The sequence below is a fragment of the Xenopus laevis genome, chromosome 6S (genome assembly GCF_017654675.1).
Source record: "Xenopus laevis strain J_2021 chromosome 6S, Xenopus_laevis_v10.1, whole genome shotgun sequence".
NCBI lineage: Eukaryota > Metazoa > Chordata > Amphibia > Anura > Pipidae > Xenopus > Xenopus laevis.
In genome coordinates this window covers 130,708,715-130,725,611 of record NC_054382.1, presented here as the reverse complement: position 1 = coordinate 130,725,611, position 16,897 = coordinate 130,708,715, and the positions used below count along the sequence as shown (strand labels likewise).

The following is a 16,897-nucleotide window of genomic DNA, read 5'->3' as shown; positions in this document are numbered from 1 at the left end:
TTTAAACACAGTTTAATGGTGAAGACGATAGGCTGTAAAGGGATCTTACAGAAGAAGTATTATACACACACAACTGTGGCACTGAACAAACTAGAGAAGCTACAACGTATATAGAAATACTAGTACCCCTTGTCAAAATACTGTAAATAAATCATTGAAACCATTTGACCATGAGTTGACCTTGAGTTTGTTCAACTACAGGAAATAAACTCCATATCAATTTAGTATATGTTATGATAATGACTTCATAGTGAGGGAAAATCTGATTAAAAGTCTTCTCTTACTCCTTCATTTGATTTGAGATCATTAGTTTCTGAAATATCACGTTTCAGTCAATGTGAAGTCAACCTTTGGGCGCATATCCCTCGGCTAATTAGTTGTGGCTAAGACTGCGTACCATGGTTTTGGTGCTGTACCCTGAACATGGCCATTCACACCAACAATAGTTTGTTGTTGCTTCATTTAAGTCCCAGTTTCTTGGATACAAACTGTTAACAGTATTTGTCCCACTCACTGGAAGATTTACATTAGATAAGCAAGACGAGGGCTACAGGCAAGGGTATGGGCAAATGGCAAAAGCAAAACAACAGCTCATGAATTTACAACCACCTTCCTTTCAGAGTATTATTTTTTTTCCATGTGCTGAGAAGTCAAGTTTGAACTGGTCTTTATATATTAAATAATATCGCCCTATAATAAATACACCTAGACTTGCAATTAATATATCATATCCAAACAAAGCACTCACATATTCTCCATAGGTGTCTTGAACTGGAGGTGGAGGCCGATACCCTGCTGGTGGTGGGATGCCCCTTGCTCTTGTTGCGACCAGTCCGCGGGCACGTGCAGAGGATACCCTCGCTGGTGTTACACCTCTGGGAGCAGGTGCCCCTCTTGGTACTCCTGTAGGTGCTGGAGGGACACCACCACGTCCCCTGTGGGAATGCAAGGGTTTCATACAGTGAGGATTATTGTTGCCAACTGATTAAATCATCCAGAAGCGTGCTCACCTACACGCCAGTCACAATGAAATGAATCCCAGGGGATATATATGAGCTACAGTTGGGTTTGTTCTCATTGGTGTTGAGCAATGAGCCTTTTGCCCCCACTGGTATCTGGCCCTAGGTTTGATGGCATCAGATGTGTCCTAAAAGTATTAGGAAAGAAAATCGATGGCAGAAAGAGACCGTGGGAAACCGGAGAATTCCCAGATGTTGCTGAACTAATACTCTGAGCATCCAACTGAAGGACTATGCACTGGCAGTTGCCCATCACTGGCACTAAAGATTTCTACTCCTCTTTGTCAATATACTTTATATACTGTACATAGGCAAGTGTTATTCCATAAGGAAACGCTTAACACCAATTCTAGACCAGTGGGCAAATGATTCAGTCATGATTTTTATGGTGTTGTCTTTTTCTAAATTACACTGTTTACACTACAAATAATTCACTTTACCATGTACAATTCCATTCCTAACCCAACAAGTGTATTTTTTAGTTGTAATATTGGTGTGTAGGTGCATCTCAGGTTATTTTGCCTGGTCATGTGCTTTCAGAAAGAGCCAGCACTTTGGGATGGAACTGCTTTCTGGCAGGCTGTTTTGTCTCCTACTCAATGTAACTGAATGTGTTGCAGTGGGACCTGGATTTTACTATTGAGTGCTGTTCTTAGATCTACCAGGCAGCTGATATCTGGTTTCCTTCCCATTGTTATCCTGATGGACTGCCGGGGGGGGGGGGTATCACTTCAACTTGCAGTGCAGCAGTAAAGAATGACTGTAGTTTATCAGAGTGGAGGCACCTGGGAAACTGACAATATGTCTAGCCCCATGTAAAAATTCAAAATGAAATAAATTTAAAAAATCAGTTTGCTCTTAAAAAATGGATTACAGTGCAAAAGTCTCCTGGAGCAGCACTATTAACTGATGCATTTAGAAAAAAAATGTCAGGATCAGCCCGGGACTTGAACTCTGGTGGTGCTGTTCTGCTCATTGCAGCACTTACCTGATGAGCCACTGGGGGCTCTCAGGGCTGATTCTGAACTTTGGTGTGTATTGTTTTCTGTTATCTGCCATTCACAGTCTGTTTTCCACCCACCTCGTTACCCTCATGTGTTTCCCATTTCCTAATCACCTTCCCTTTATAAACCCCGCCCTGAGCTTTGCTCAGGGCTGAGTCATTGATTGTATCCTGTTTGTTCCTGACCTGCTATTTTGAATCTGAATCTGAATCTGAATCTGAATCTGAATCTGAACCTGAACCTGAATCTGAACCTGAACCTTGAAAACCTTGTTTGTCTTGTTCCTGAAAACCTTGTTACCTTGTTTCCTGAGTGAGTACTTTTGTTCCTGTGTTCCCCTTTTTTCCCTCACCATGTGGATTCCTCGATCAGCCATTCTGCTTGTTCCTGCCTTTTGTGTTTCTGTGTTCCGTCTGCAATAAACCTGCTATAACTTCATCACCATCATGTTTTTGCCTACTATTACCTATGGCTACACCCCTGGGCGTCCACCATATCCACTCCCCTTGGAGTGGCTATCCTCGGTCACAACAGTTCCTAGTTGTGAACGTTACAGAATGACTCAGCCCAACTACAGGAAGCCTTTGGGAAAGCCCTCCATGCCTTCTGACTCTGTTGTTAAACTGCAACTCCCTTGGGATGGAGAGGGTAAGGCAGAAGACGCCATCCATTTCACTGATGATGTCTGGCAGGATTTTGTCTCCGATGATGATTGGGAGGATTCTGCCTTCGATGAGGACTGGGAGGATCTAGACTCGGATGAAGATGAACTACAAACCGCTATCTGGCCTGTGTCAGATCGGCCACTTCCAGTTTTTGGGCCCTTGTCTCCTCCACAACCTTCTGCTCCTGTGGCAGCTGCCAAACCCAGGTCACCCTCTTTTTCTCTCAGACCTGAACCCCAGTTTATTAGTTTTTCTACAGTTTCCCAGCACCCTCTCCAGTCTCCAGCTCGTGTGCCGGCTCTTCAGTCACCTGCTCCTGTGCCGGTTCGCCAGCCTCCAGCTTTGGTGCCGGCTCTCCAGTCTCCAGCTTTGGTGCCGGCTCTCCAGTCTCCAGCTTTGGTGCCGGCTCTCCAGTCTCCAGCTTTGGTGCCGGCTCTCCAGTCTCCAGCTTTGGTGCCGGCTCTCCAGTCTCCAGCTTTGGTGCCGGCTCTCCAGTCTCCAGCTTTGGTGCCGGCTCTCCAGTCTCCAGCTTTGGTGCCGGCTCTCCAGTCAGTCCTCGCTCCTGTGCCGGCTTCCCAGCCAGTCCTCGCTCCTGTGCCGGCTTCCCAGCCAGTCCTCGCTCCTGTGCCGGCTTCCCAGCCAGTCCTCGCTCCTGTGCCGGCTTCCCAGCCAGTCCTTGCTCCTGTGCCGGCTTCCCAGCCAGTCCTTGCTCCTGTGCCGGCTTCCCAGCCAGTCCTTGCTCCTGTGCCGGCTTCCCAGCCAGTCCTTGCTCCTGTGCCGGCTTCCCAGCCAGTCCTTGCTCCTGTGCCGGCTTCCCAGCCAGTCCTTGCTCCTGTGCCGGCTTCCCAGCCAGTCCTTGCTCCTGTGCCGGCTTCCCAGCCAGTCCTTGCTCCTGTGCCGGCTTCCCAGCCAGTCCTTGCTCCTGTGCCGGCTTCCCAGCCAGTCCTTGCTCCTGTGCCGGCTTCCCAGCCAGTCCTTGCTCCTGTGCCGGCTTCCCAGCCAGTCCTTGCTCCTGTGCCGGCTTCCCAGCCAGACCTTGTTCCTGTGCCGGCTTCCCAGCCAGACCTTGTTCCTGTGCCGGCTCCCCGAAAGCTGCCTGTGCCGGCTCCCCGAAAGCTGCCTGTGCCGGCTCCCCGAAAGCTGCCTGTGCCGGCTCCCCGAAAGCTGCCTGTGCCGGCTCCCCGAAAGCTGCCTGTGCCGGCTCCCCGAAAGCTGCCTGTGCCTGCTCCCCGAAAGCTGCCTGCAGCCCAGCCGGTTCCAGCCTCCGTGCCTGCAGCCCAGCCGGTTCCAGCCTCCGTGCCTGCAGCCCAGCCGGTTCCAGCCTCCGTGCCTGCAGCCCAGCCGGTTCCAGCCTCCGTGCCTGCAGCCCAGCCGGTTCCAGCCTCCGTGCCTGCAGCCCAGCCGGTTCCAGCCTCCGTGCCTGCAGCCCAGCCGGTTCCAGCCTCCGTGCCTGCAGCCCAGCCGGTTCCAGCCTCCGTGCCTGCAGCCCAGCCGGTTCCAGCCTCCGTGCCTGCAGCCCAGCCGGTTCCAGCCTCCGTGCCTGCAGCCCAGCCGGTTCCAGCCTCCGTGCCTGCAGCCCAGCCGGTTCCAGCCTCCGTGCCTGCAGCCCAGCCGGTTCCAGCCTCCGTGCCTGCAGCCCAGCCGGTTCCAGCCTCCGTGCCTGCAGCCCAGCCGGTTCCAGCCTCCGTGCCTGCAGCCCAGCCGGTTCCAGCCTCCGTGCCTGCAGCCCAGCCGGTTCCAGCCTCCGTGCCTGCAGCCCAGCCGGTTCCAGCCTCCGTGCCTGCAGCCCAGCCGGTTCCAGTCTCCGTGCCTGCAGCCCAGACGGTTCCAGTCTCCGTGCCTGCAGCCCAGCCGGTTCCAGTCTCCGTGCCAGCAGCCCAGCCAGACTCCGTTCCCGTGTCAGCTCGCAGAAGACTGCTTCTTCCCGAGCCAGTTTCTGTACGGTTTGCCCTGGCCTCCGGGCCTGAGGACCTGTTTGCCCTGGCCTCCGGGCCTGAGGACCTGTTTGCCCTGGCCTCCGGGCCTGAGGACCTGTTTGCCCTGGCCTCCGGGCCTGAGGACCTGTTTGCCCTGGCCTCCGGGCCTGAGGACCTGTTTGCCCTGGCCTCCGGGCCTGAGGACCTGTTTGCCCTGGCCTCCGGGCCTGAGGACCTGTTTGCCCTGGCCTCCGGGCCTGAGGACCTGCCTGCCCTGGCCTCCGGGCCTGAGGACCTGCCTGCCCTGGATAGTGCCACTTTCCCTGCTACTGGACCTGGTAGGGCGGTTAATCCTGTCTCTATCAGGTCTATTGCTGTAGGTGTTGGTATTGCTGTCCTGGCTTGCCTCTTCCTATTTCTAACGGGTGCCTGTGCTCCTGGTCCGCCACCTGTGATGGGTGCCTGTGCTCCTGGTCCGCCACCTGTGATGGGTGCCTGTGCTCCTGGTCCGCCACCTGTGATGGGTGCCTGTGCTCCTGGTCCGCCACCTGTGATGGGTGCCTGTGCTCCTGGTCCGCCACCTGTGATGGGTGCCTGTGCTCCTGGTCCGCCACCTGTGATGGGTGCCCGTGCTCCTGGTCCGCCACCCGTGATGGGTGTCCAAACTCCTGATCCGCCACCCGTGATGGGTGTCCGAACTCCTGATCCGCCACCCGTGATGGGTGTCCAAACTCCTGGTCTGCCACCCGTGATGGGTGTCCAAGCTCCTGGTCCGCCACCTGTAATGGGTGCCTGTATTGATTTTGTCTGTCTTCATGTCCTGGTTTCCGACTCTGGCTGTGATATCTTGGCTCCTAATTCTGCCAATGTTCCTGTTCTGGCTCCTGACCCCAGCAATTTCTTTGTTTTGTTTTCCAATCCTCAAGAAGCTCCTGTTCTCGTTTCTGGCGAGGCTTCGGCCCATTTCCCCAGGGTTTGGACTAAAATGGATGGGGGACCATTTGATCCTGGGATCGCCCGGAGGTCGATCCTCAAGGGGGGGGTAATGTCAGGATCAGCCCGGGACTTGAACTCTGGTGGTGCTGTTCTGTTCATTGCAGCACTTACCTGATGAGCCACTGGGGGCTCTCAGGGCTGATTCTGAACTTTGGTGTGTATTGTTTTCTGTTATCTGCCATTCACAGTCTGTTTTCCACCCACCTCGTTACCCTCATGTGTTTCCCATTTCCTAATCACCTTCCCTTTATAAACCCCGCCCTGAGCTTTGCTCAGGGCTGAGTCATTGATTGTATCCTGTTTGTTCCTGACCTGCTATTTTGAATCTGAATCTGAATCTGAATCTGAACCTGAATCTGAACCTGAACCTTGAAAACCTTGTTTGTCTTGTTCCTGAAAACCTTGTTACCTTGTTTCCTGAGTGAGTACTTTTGTTCCTGTGTTCCCCTTTTTTCCCTCACCATGTGGATTCCTCGATCAGCCATTCTGCTTGTTCCTGCCTTTTGTGTTTCTGTGTTCCGTCTGCAATAAACCTGCTATAACTTCATCACCATCATGTTTTTGCCTACTATTACCTATGGCTACACCCCTGGGCGTCCACCATATCCACTCCCCTTGGAGTGGCTATCCTCGGTCACAACAGTTCCTAGTTGTGAACGTTACAAAAAACATGTTTTTCCATGACAGTATCCCTTTAAATTGTGAAATACTTACTTGCATGTGCCAAAAAGCTTTGAATACAAATCAGGTAAAGGACACACGTGTGCTAAACAGCAAGAAAGGCTATGCACAGCTCTGTTTTTCAAAACATGTAATTTTGCCAGATGTCTCATTAAAGGGGCAGTTCAGTGTAGTAAACGTATTTGCTAATCTAAGAACAGATTACATGGCTGTTGTTGCATTAGCATAATACTGATAAAGATACAATACCCTGCACTGACTCCGATCTATCCATTGTATTTCAAGTGGTACCCAAAGGGGCAATCATTGCATTTTGCACCGTGGGCCTGATTTCTGTTACATTTAGCACTGTCTATAGCTCAGTGGTCCCTCAAAGACAGGTTCTCTGGTGGCCCAGGTGCATCTATATTTTATTATATATGGAATGGGTTTGGTTTCTAGAGTTCCTGTTCATGGGTAAATTGTATACAGTAGACATTTTGTATTTATACAAACACTGAAATAAATATAAATACACAGAGCTACAAAGATTAGGTGCCATATGCTAGGAGATGCAGGAGGAAAGAGGTCCTTGCTACCCTGCTACATAGATCTTACTGTCTATATTGGTGGGTAACCTACAGGATTAGGTGCATTGGAGACTTAAGACAGCTTTATCAAAGTGTGAAAGTAGAGCTCATCACAGATAAACAGACTCACTTTCTTTTTATTCCTATGAGACTTTTAAATGGTGAACCCGAATGTTCACCCATACAAGCTTGCAGAAGTCTACTTTGAAGACGGAGTATTTTCATAGCAGGTTCTCTTGGCCAAGCAGATAGCACTGGGACATTGGGTTGTATTCCAGCCAGAATTCTCTGTCTGCAGGTCCATGTTGGTTCCCAACCAAGATCCAAAGACAAGCAGACAGGTTAACTGGTTAAATTGGGCTTAATGTGACAGGGAGGTGAAATTGTAAACTCTACTGGAGCAGGGACTGTTTGTTTAAATAACTTGTCTGCTTATAAGTACCCTAGTGTTGCCCTATCTGTATTTGTTACCCCAGTAAAGGAACAGAAGGAAAAGAACCCTACTATATGACGCCAGAGAAAGAAGGTAGTTTCACACTAGGGTATTTAGTTACAACCACATCTTGATGTCAATTCCAAAGATTCTGGTGTTACTGTAAAGTGCCCTTAAAGGCCAAGTCCCAAGATGTCAATTTGTTAGTCACCTCCCCAGTGGCCAAGATATCCAGGGCTGGTGTATGCCAGCCCAGAATATGTGGCTGCAGAACATGGTGGCCCCTTCTTTTCTGTACGTCAAGGTGTCCCTTGTGATGGGCACAATATGGCTTCCAATGAGTTCTTGCAGCCCATGACCCCAGAGAAACCACTTGGGAGTACAGGAAAGATGGCAATGCTGCCCTTTTGCAGAAATAAGTTGGTTTATTTACTGTAATTTGAGACCCATCACCTTGTGATAACATTTTAGTGACTTTGGTCAATGGAGGGCGCAACAAATTGGCATCCCAAGTCTTATTTTAACATTATTGTCCTTTAAGCTATCAAAGATTGAAATTCCCTCTCCTCTAATAACTAGAGGGGGCCTCTTATTCTGTGCAGATGCCTGTGAGTGATTAGGTGTCAGAAGAGGACGGCATTGCTACATTGACTTTCACCGCAGAAATGGCATTAAATTATATCCCATTTTACATAAGTGGAGATAACTCTGAGCCAGTGTCGATTGCTTGGAAAATCAGAGTGATTAAGAGATTTTACAGAGAAATCATTTGTGTCACTCACTATATATAATTCCTGTACGACTCTGTGACACTGGGGTTGGAAAGGAACAAAGAAAACACTTAGGAGAAGAGGTTTAGTGTAGGATTTATAGATGATGTGCGTATGCAATGATGGCTGCACTACTCCTATGCATTTATTATAATATACAGAATGCGTATTATAGGAGCTATATATACATGTTATTCATTACCTGGGTAACGCAGGTACTGGTACTCCCCGAGCCCGTAACGAAGGTTTTCCACGAACTGCTGGGGCTTCTGTAGTTTCGGGGCCGCCATTTAAATAGGTGAGTTCTTGCAGTTGCGCTTGCCTGATTTCATCGTTATAATCCTAATCATCAAGAGAAATGCAGGGGTGGAAACCCTCACATTATTGAAATATATTAATGGAACATTATCTGTTTCCTTATGTTTCATTTTAAAGGGAAAGGAGCACCATGGAATTAACATTTAAGATAACAGAGACAGGGATATATCCATTTTAATTGGCCTTACGTTATATGAATTTTTTGGTTCTGCAGCTCTTCCGTTTGGAATTTAGACAGAGACCTGATTACTAGGGTACCTCCTCAAGGACACTGGGGGAGGGGGGGTCCAACATGCTTGGGGGGGGCATCAGAAGCAGTTTTATTGCAGTATGCACAGTAGCTAGCAAAGACTCATCTTTTGCCCAACTCCCAGACTCTTCTTATCTTTCCCATGGCAGTTGGTCTATGCCCCCACTAACTGTTACCAGTGGCGTAACTAGATATTACTGGGCCCAACAGCAAATTATTTTTCAGGCCCCCAAAATGTTTAGAGGTTGACTTGTTTCTCCAATATTTATTGAAATTGTATATGAATTAGGGCCTCATGGGGCCCCTATACCTCCTGGGCCCCCTGCAGCCGCAGGGTCTGCTTCCTCTATAGTTACGCCCCTGACTGTTACTGATAGGTTAATAGTGTGATTGGGCCATGGGGTGGGGATGGGGATGGTGCAGAGACAAAAGAGATCATTAACGATGTGCTAGACAGAATGCAAAGTGTAATAAACCATGTACATTTATGGAACCTGTTATCCAGTATGCTGGTTTTCCCAATGGAGTCTATGTGAGATGGCCTTACCATAACTCAAGCTTCTCAAAAAAAAGTGGTTACTGGATAACGGACCCCAAATTTGTACAATCCATCATGTTTTTGCACTTGTGCTCCCTGCCTGCACAAAAAAAAAAAACAATAGCCATCTCAGAGATCTGCACCTGCCCCAGTGAATACAGCGCTGCCTACATTCGGTGGCACTGTATTCATGAGGCGTGGGAAGAATGAGACAAAGAAGTCTCAGACATGCAGGACATTGTGGAGTTGCAGTGGCCATTGTACTCTGCACCATTGTAACAAAAGTCCCCAGAAGACCTGACATTGCCCCGTAACATTTATTTCATGTTTAGATACAACAGAATGCAATGATCTCATTGAGTTAAAGCTCAGATGATTAAGGCTTTGTTATATCCTAACGTTCTTATCTCATATCCAATGCAAAACAAAAAGAGACACTTACAGGAATGAGAAATTTCTTGATTTCTTCCAGTGCGTGTCCCATCCTGGCATAGGCCTCTGCTGGGGGGGCAAACACTTCAATAAGGACGTGGAGGTCATCATTCAGATGATAGTATTTAGCTTCTCCACTTTTCCTCAACTCTTCCTCCTGGAAAATAACATTTCATCACATCTGTGCATGTCAGGTACAAGCCTAATGCTGATAAGTAGTCTTCTGATTGGTCAACTCTCTTGCATGTGTATTTGATAAGTAGCTTTCTCATTGGTGAATAACGTTATTGGCCATCTGTTTTAGATAGGGATGCACTGAATCTAGGATTGGGCCTTTTTCATCAGGATTAGGATTTGGCAGAATCCCTGTGCTTGGCCAAACCAAATCCTAATTTGCATATGTAAATTAGGGTTGGGAAGGGAAAGCACATGACTTTTCATCACAAAACAAGAAAGTGAAAAAAAATGTTTCTACTTTTTCCTTTTCCTACCTTAATTTGCATATTCAGATTCGGTTCGGTATCCAAATAATAGATCGTTTTAGAGAAGTAGGAAGGCCATTGGGACCGAGTTAACATTGACTTAACTGTTTCCATAAAAGAGAACCTAATCCTAAGTAATAACTTGACACCCCTCCAGAGACCTCCCACCCCTTTCTGGACTAAACCACTGGGGGCCTTCTAAATGTGGCCGTTTGCTGTACGTTGTTGTGAAGCAGTGCAGTGGGGCCAGCTTAAGGTTTCTTCTCGTTTGGACTTTGCTACAATTCTCACCTTTGCTTTATCTCTCATAGACCCTTTGCCCAGAATGGACATCTTAGTGAGCGTATCTTCTTGCAGTCTTTTCAAGGAGTTCCCACGGGGCCCCAGAAGTTTGCCGACAAAGTTAAACTAAAAGAGACGAAGAACAACAAAGACTTTAGACAATTTGCCAGTGTATCATTTGCTCTTAGAGTTGTTGTTTAATTTTTGTCTCCTAATTTTGTTTTTGGAAAAACTGTATATTAAATGTTGGACACAAAGGGTCTAATTTATGGATTGTGAGGCATGGGGCAAGGTGTAGAAAACTAGCACAAAGCAGCATGTTTTTGTATTATGCCTCCAGCATCTTTGTTCTCCTGAATGGATCTCCTATCCGTTGAATACCCTGCAGCCTGCATTTGGCGCCACTGTATTAAAGAAGGGTGGGATAGGGGTGGTACATGGGATTCAAAAATAAGGAGTGCCAGTGGCCCAAAAACACAGGAGAGCATTTTGCTTTACAGTTTACTAATGGCAGTGTTAAAGCTCCTTTTGCCTAGAAGATGTATTAGAGGTCACTCTATTAAACTCACCAGACATCATGTCTCGCTACATGCAGGATTTGTGCAAAAGGCAGTTATTTTGTTACATTTTGTTTGTAATGGAATCAGTTATTTGAGTGATCCCTAATTCATCTGCTAGGAAAGGAGCCCCCTATAAGATATATTGGATCTAACTGTCAGTGAATATCTGACACCCAACTGCTGCATGAAGAGAGAATGAAGAGAAACTGAAGCTGAAAGAGGAATAGTGAAGATAAACTTGATTATTTCAGAAACAATGCAGAATATTTAATTGATTGTATTTAGAACGTATAGGATTGTAGGATATAGGATAGTATATTTCAGTATGCAATACCAGCCCACCCACGATAGTTCCCCTTTAATTAAAAAACAGCTATACTAATGGAATAATCCAAATACACCAGAAAGAAAAGAATCAAGTCAAGCTCAGCTAGAAAATCAAACGTCCCCTTCCCATCGGCTCAATCTGAAGTGATACAAAACAAAACAGACAGAAGACCCTTCACGTGGTTTGTATGGAAATTGCCATTTCTAAACCGTAAATATCACTCAGCGTCTGTCTCTCAGCCTGAAATAAGAGCAAGGTTTAATGGAATCTGTGAATGTTCAGGAACGCAACGTTAGGGCCGAGGGATTTATCTCCACAGATAATTTCTACAGAAAAACAAAAGCTCCTTCCACTCACAGATCCATTACATGCCAGATAAACCCCGATTTTTGCCCAAAAAGTCCAAAAAGTCGGATTTTCCGGCTAATTCCAGCGCAGACCACAGAGACTTTGAAATAGTACAGGGACCTCTGCCATTGACTTACTGTATATACAACCTCGGCAGGTCTGAGATGCCGGATTTTCTGATGTGGACTTTTAACAGAATCGGGGTATAATAAATCTCAAAAGATTTTAGTTTTCTTTCCACTAAAAATGAGGATTTTATAGTAAAAAATACACATTTTTTGGCATTTGGACTTTGATAAATAACCCCCTAAATGTATGAATTTAGGGGGTTTTAGGGGGTTTTATACAAATTATAAAATGATCCCTCCCAGGGTCCCGAACATTCTGGATAACAGGTCCCATACCTGTATGTTATAAAATCGCCAATTCTAAGAGACTTTGCAATTGTATTTTTATTTTTTTTCTTCTTCTTCTGACTCTTTCCAGCTCTCAAATCGGGGTCACTAACCCCATTTTAAAAAAAACAAATTCCTCATCTTTCTATTGAGGCCCTCTCCTATTCACATTCCAGTTTCTTATTCAAATCAGTGCACTGTTGCTAGGGTAATTTGGATCCTACCAATCAGATGGCTGAAATTACAAACTGGAGAGCTGCTGAATAAAAAGCTAAATAACTCAAAAACCACAAATAATAAAAAATGAAAACCAATTGCAAATTGTCTCAGAATACCCCTCTCTACATCATACTAACAGTTAATTTAAAGGCAAACAACACCTTTAATTTTAGGGCTCCCAACATATGCAGAGGTTGTCCTGTTTTACTCGCATATGTTGAGATTGCTCAATAATGAGAGCCTCATTGGGCCCCCTATACCCCCGGGCCCCTCTAACAGCCGTAGGGTCTGCTGCCCCTATAGATACGCCCCTGACTGTGAGTGATCAGATATTATAAGGGCCGGGGAGGGGTCCGCCTGTCAGAAGGAATTTGCACAATATGATAAACCTTTTATGCCTGTAGCTTTAAAGAGAGAGCCGGGTAATCAGTAAATAATTCAGGCACTTTAACATGAAATCAAATACAGGGCGATGTTTTGGTGAAACATTTATAGCATTTAAAAGCTTTCCATATTTATTTCGCCGCCGGCTCCATTAGGGGTGAAATGTGAATTTTTCTCTCTCTCTCTGTAGGACTCTGGGCTACAAGACAGAAATGATGAATAAACTCAATTAGAATGATTGCACAGAGAGACATTAGAATATTCCAAGATAAAGAACGTGTGGGGGATGCGATGTACAACAAATATTCCAGCCCGCAGACTTGACCAGATATTTGTGTGACTCAAACACAAGTCATAATATCCACCATTGCCGCCAAGAAATTTAATTAAAATGAGGTTCTGTAGGGTTTTCCAGTATTGTATGGATTAATATCAGGGCAGTCAAGGAAAGTCACTGCAGTATTCCTCCCACGTGGTACTGGCTGTTCTCTAGTTCTGCTCACCCCTGTCCTGCCCAATAGCTGACAGCCCAAACCATCAATTTAACAGATCCGTAGGGTCCAGTTCAGCTTGCTTAAAGAGACAGGCACCATAAAACTATAGTAGTATAGGTATTCCCCTGTACTAAGCACAATTCAGCAGGAACAGTCCCCGAAGTTTTCTCATAGTCTGTACAGAGAGATCCCATAAAACTATGACATCATAGGTATTCCCTGTACTAAGCACAATTCAGCAGGAACAGTCCCTACGTTTGCTCATAGTTTGTACAGAGATCCCATAAAACTATGGCAGCATAGGTATTCCCTGTACTAAGCACAATTCAGCAGGAACAGTCCCTAAGTTTGCTCATAGTCTGTACAGAGAGATCCCATAAAACTATGGCAGCATAGGTATCCCCTGTACTAAGCACAATTCAGCAGGAACAGTCCCCTAAGTTTGCTCATAGTTTGTACAGAGAGATCCCATAAAACTATGGCAGTATAGGTATTCCCCTGTACTTAGCACAATTCAGCAGGAACAGCCCCTACGTTTGCTCATAGTCTGTAAAGAGAGATCCCATAAAACTATGGCAGTATAGGTATTCCTCTATACTAAGCACAATTCAGCAGGAACAGTCCCCTACGTTTGCTCATAGTCTGTACAGAGAGATCCCATAAAACTATGGCAGCATAGGTATTCCCCGGTACTAAGCACAATTCAGCAGGAACAGTCCCCTACGTTTGCTCATAGTCTGTACAGAGAGATCCCATAAAACTATGGCAGTATAGGTATTCTCTGTACTTAGCACAATTCAGCAGGAACAGTCCCTAAGTTTGCTTATAGTCTGTACAGAGAGATCCCATAAATCTATGGTACATAGGTATTCCTCTGTACTAAGCACAATTCAGCAGGAACAGCCCCTACGTTTGCTTATAGTCTGTACAGAGAGATCCCATAAAACTATGGCAGCATAGGTATTCCCCTGTACTAAGCACAATTCAGCAGAAAGATCCCATAAAACTATCACAGGTATTCAGTAATATGGAGTAGCGCACAACCCCCCCTCCCCCACATATTTTCAGCAAAAGATGGCAAGGCCTAGAGAGTTCAGGATCTACATTTTAATTGCTGATAACTGTCACATTCCAGATCCATATCTTTTGTAGGCATGCAAATAAGCACTTACCCATACGGTAAGTCCTTTACGTGAGAGTTAATCAAGCGCTGTGGTGCAGTGAATGGAAAGCAAGTGCACATCAAAATGCCCAATTAACTCCAGCTTCTCACTTTTGCACACAAGTTACTTAGTGAGTAGTAGGTGCTGGTGTTTGAGTGCAGGGTATCTGGCTCAATGCCCAAGTAGTTACACATGGCCAATATCCACCACATCCCACCCCCTGTTAAACCCTATGGAGCCAATGATGGTTGTAACATATCTGCGATGGTCAGACACAATGAGTGGCCATTGGGTTCGGCATAACAATTGCACGGATTTGCAGAGGATGATGGGAACTGTAGTTTCAGAACCAGTCAGAGGCAATTACACTGTCGCTGCACTAAGAGGATGGCATTCTGATATATATACCCATATTAATCAAGCTCCGTATAATAAACTCTATCCATTAACATTCCGTCTCCCCGGGAAACTGTAATTTAATATAGATTCTCACAGCCGCCAATACTGGCCAGAAATACAGCTGAATATGTAATATACACATAACATTGTTCTTCTGACACCCACACACCGGGGCTTCAAACATCAGAAGTGATAACCCAAAGGCATGGACTAATTATTCCTCTCTAGAAGATGACTTGATATCAGCCTACAATTATGCTTCATCAAGTTTCATATGTTAATCCATGTTTGGCCTCATCTCCCTCTCATGTTCCTTGTTTGGTCTCATCTTCCTCTCATGTTCCTCTCATGTTCCATGTTTTGCCTCATCTCCCTCTCATGTTCCATGTTTGGTCTCATCTCCCTCTCATGTTGCGTGTTTGGTCTCATCTTCCTCTCATGTTCCTTGTTTGGTCTCATCTTCCTCTCATGTTCCATGTTTTGTCTCATCTTCCTCTCATGTTCCATGTTTGGTCTCATCTCCCTCTTTCAGCAGTGGATGAGCTGGTGTGTCAGGGAGTTGGCCCAACACAGAGAAGAACATGGTGCAGTTGTACCTCCAAACACGTACAGCCAAACATATTTACACCAGACAACAGTCACATGATACTGGAAAAATACAGAGATGCCAAGCCAGATCTAAAGGGTTTCAGGTGCCTCTGGTCATACCTATTCCACCCCAAACCACAGCCCAGGTCTGCCCAAACCATGCCTAAGCCTAAATCTGTCAATAGGCTCACCCCCATCCCCAGCATCACCCTTTGGATAGTTACATAGTTACATAGTTAAATTGGGTTGAAAAAAGACAAAGTCCATTAAGTCCAACCCCTCCAAATGAAAACCCAGCATCCATACACACACCCCTCCCTACTTTTGATTAAATTCTATATACCCATACCTATACTAACTATAGAGTTTAGTATCACAATAGCCTTTGATATTATGTCTGTCCAAGAAATCATCCAAGTCCCTCTTATAGTCATTAACTGAATCAGCATCACAACATCACCCGGCAGTGCATTCCCCAACCTCACTGTCCTGACTGTGATGAACCCCCTACGTTACTTCAAATGATGAACAAGTACTGCCCCTTTTTTGCCCCAGGTCCCCTCAGCCCCACACCATTGGGTATCATGGAAACCATGGGCCCTAGGCAATTACCCTTTGATAATCCACCACTGGTTATAGTATCATTATGAAAAGGTTATACAAAACATATTGCTATGGAAAATCTCTATTTATGGCCCTCTTTATCTTGACATATCCTAATGACATCATAACACACCCCTCAACTGATAGAGCGCCCCTTCACGTTAAGGGAGACATTATTATTTTTATAATACACAAGTTGTAGTGAGTCATGTGACACAATACATCACTAAACTAAATAAGGGAAAATCATGGATTCTAGTTTGGTCTGACTTTTTTTTATTTAAAACATCAGAAAATTTTGAATTTTGATAGGTAACCCAGTAAATGTGTCAGTTTATTAACATACAACAAACAAAATTAACTCTTTTCTGTCCAGGTCAGCTTCTTGGTGAGACTGTTCAACCCAACATAAACCCAGACAAGACAATAATTCATCCTCAGGCTCTTCCTGGAATTTGAGCAGAAAACCTTCGTGGAAATGCCACCGCCTTGGAAACCAGAGGAGTCCTCTGTGTGTCATTCTTTCTCCACTGCCTCGATCCTCAGTGAGACATTGGCAAGTCTAAATTCTCATTTATGCTGATGGCCTGGGAATATTCCTCAGCAAGAACTGCAGACATTTTCGAATTATGACAACTCAGCAAGGCAAGCCATTAATCAGTGCTGTCTAAGCCAGGATGTTTGCCAAGGACTCAGCTAAGAGCAGGATCAATAGGAGGCCTCCATGAAGCAGTAAAACATGATAGTACTTAATTTCTGCCCTTATATTAACTGACATTTGGCCATATACTTACCTTAGGGAATTGTTTAATAGGAATTAAGACTTTTTGTGCCAACTTCATATTCTTATTGATCACCACGTCGATATACTGGTCATCTGTGTCGTCTTCTCCCTTCTGTATATTTTCAATCTCTAAACAAAGAAGAATATCAGAGAATTAAGACTTGAAATCAACATTTTTATGAAAAGATTTCCACTGGGGACAAATCACAATGCAGTAGAACAATACACAAAAATAATGCCAAAATTACACAGTAGTACTAAATTACACAGTAGTACT

At 45.6% G+C, this 16,897-nt stretch overlaps 1 protein-coding gene across 3 annotated transcripts in view; it reads right to left on the bottom strand.

Moving 5' to 3' along the window:
• khdrbs3.S (KH domain containing, RNA binding, signal transduction associated 3 S homeolog) overlaps positions 1–16,897 on the bottom strand; it is a 109,439-nt gene that overhangs the window by 50,879 nt on the left and 41,663 nt on the right. For all 3 annotated transcript variants that reach the window (XR_005962329.1, XR_005962330.1, XM_018223982.2), the window contains exons 2-6: positions 16,631–16,749; positions 10,365–10,481; positions 9,602–9,748; positions 8,256–8,395; positions 749–935 (exon numbers count right to left, since the gene is read on the bottom strand). Coding sequence is in view for 1 of the 3 variants with exons in the window: in XM_018223982.2 (XP_018079471.1) it covers positions 749–935; positions 8,256–8,395; positions 9,602–9,748; positions 10,365–10,481; positions 16,631–16,749 (710 nt within the window). In the remaining 2 variants the exon portion in view is untranslated. The remainder of the gene's footprint in view (positions 1–748; positions 936–8,255; positions 8,396–9,601; positions 9,749–10,364; positions 10,482–16,630; positions 16,750–16,897) is intronic.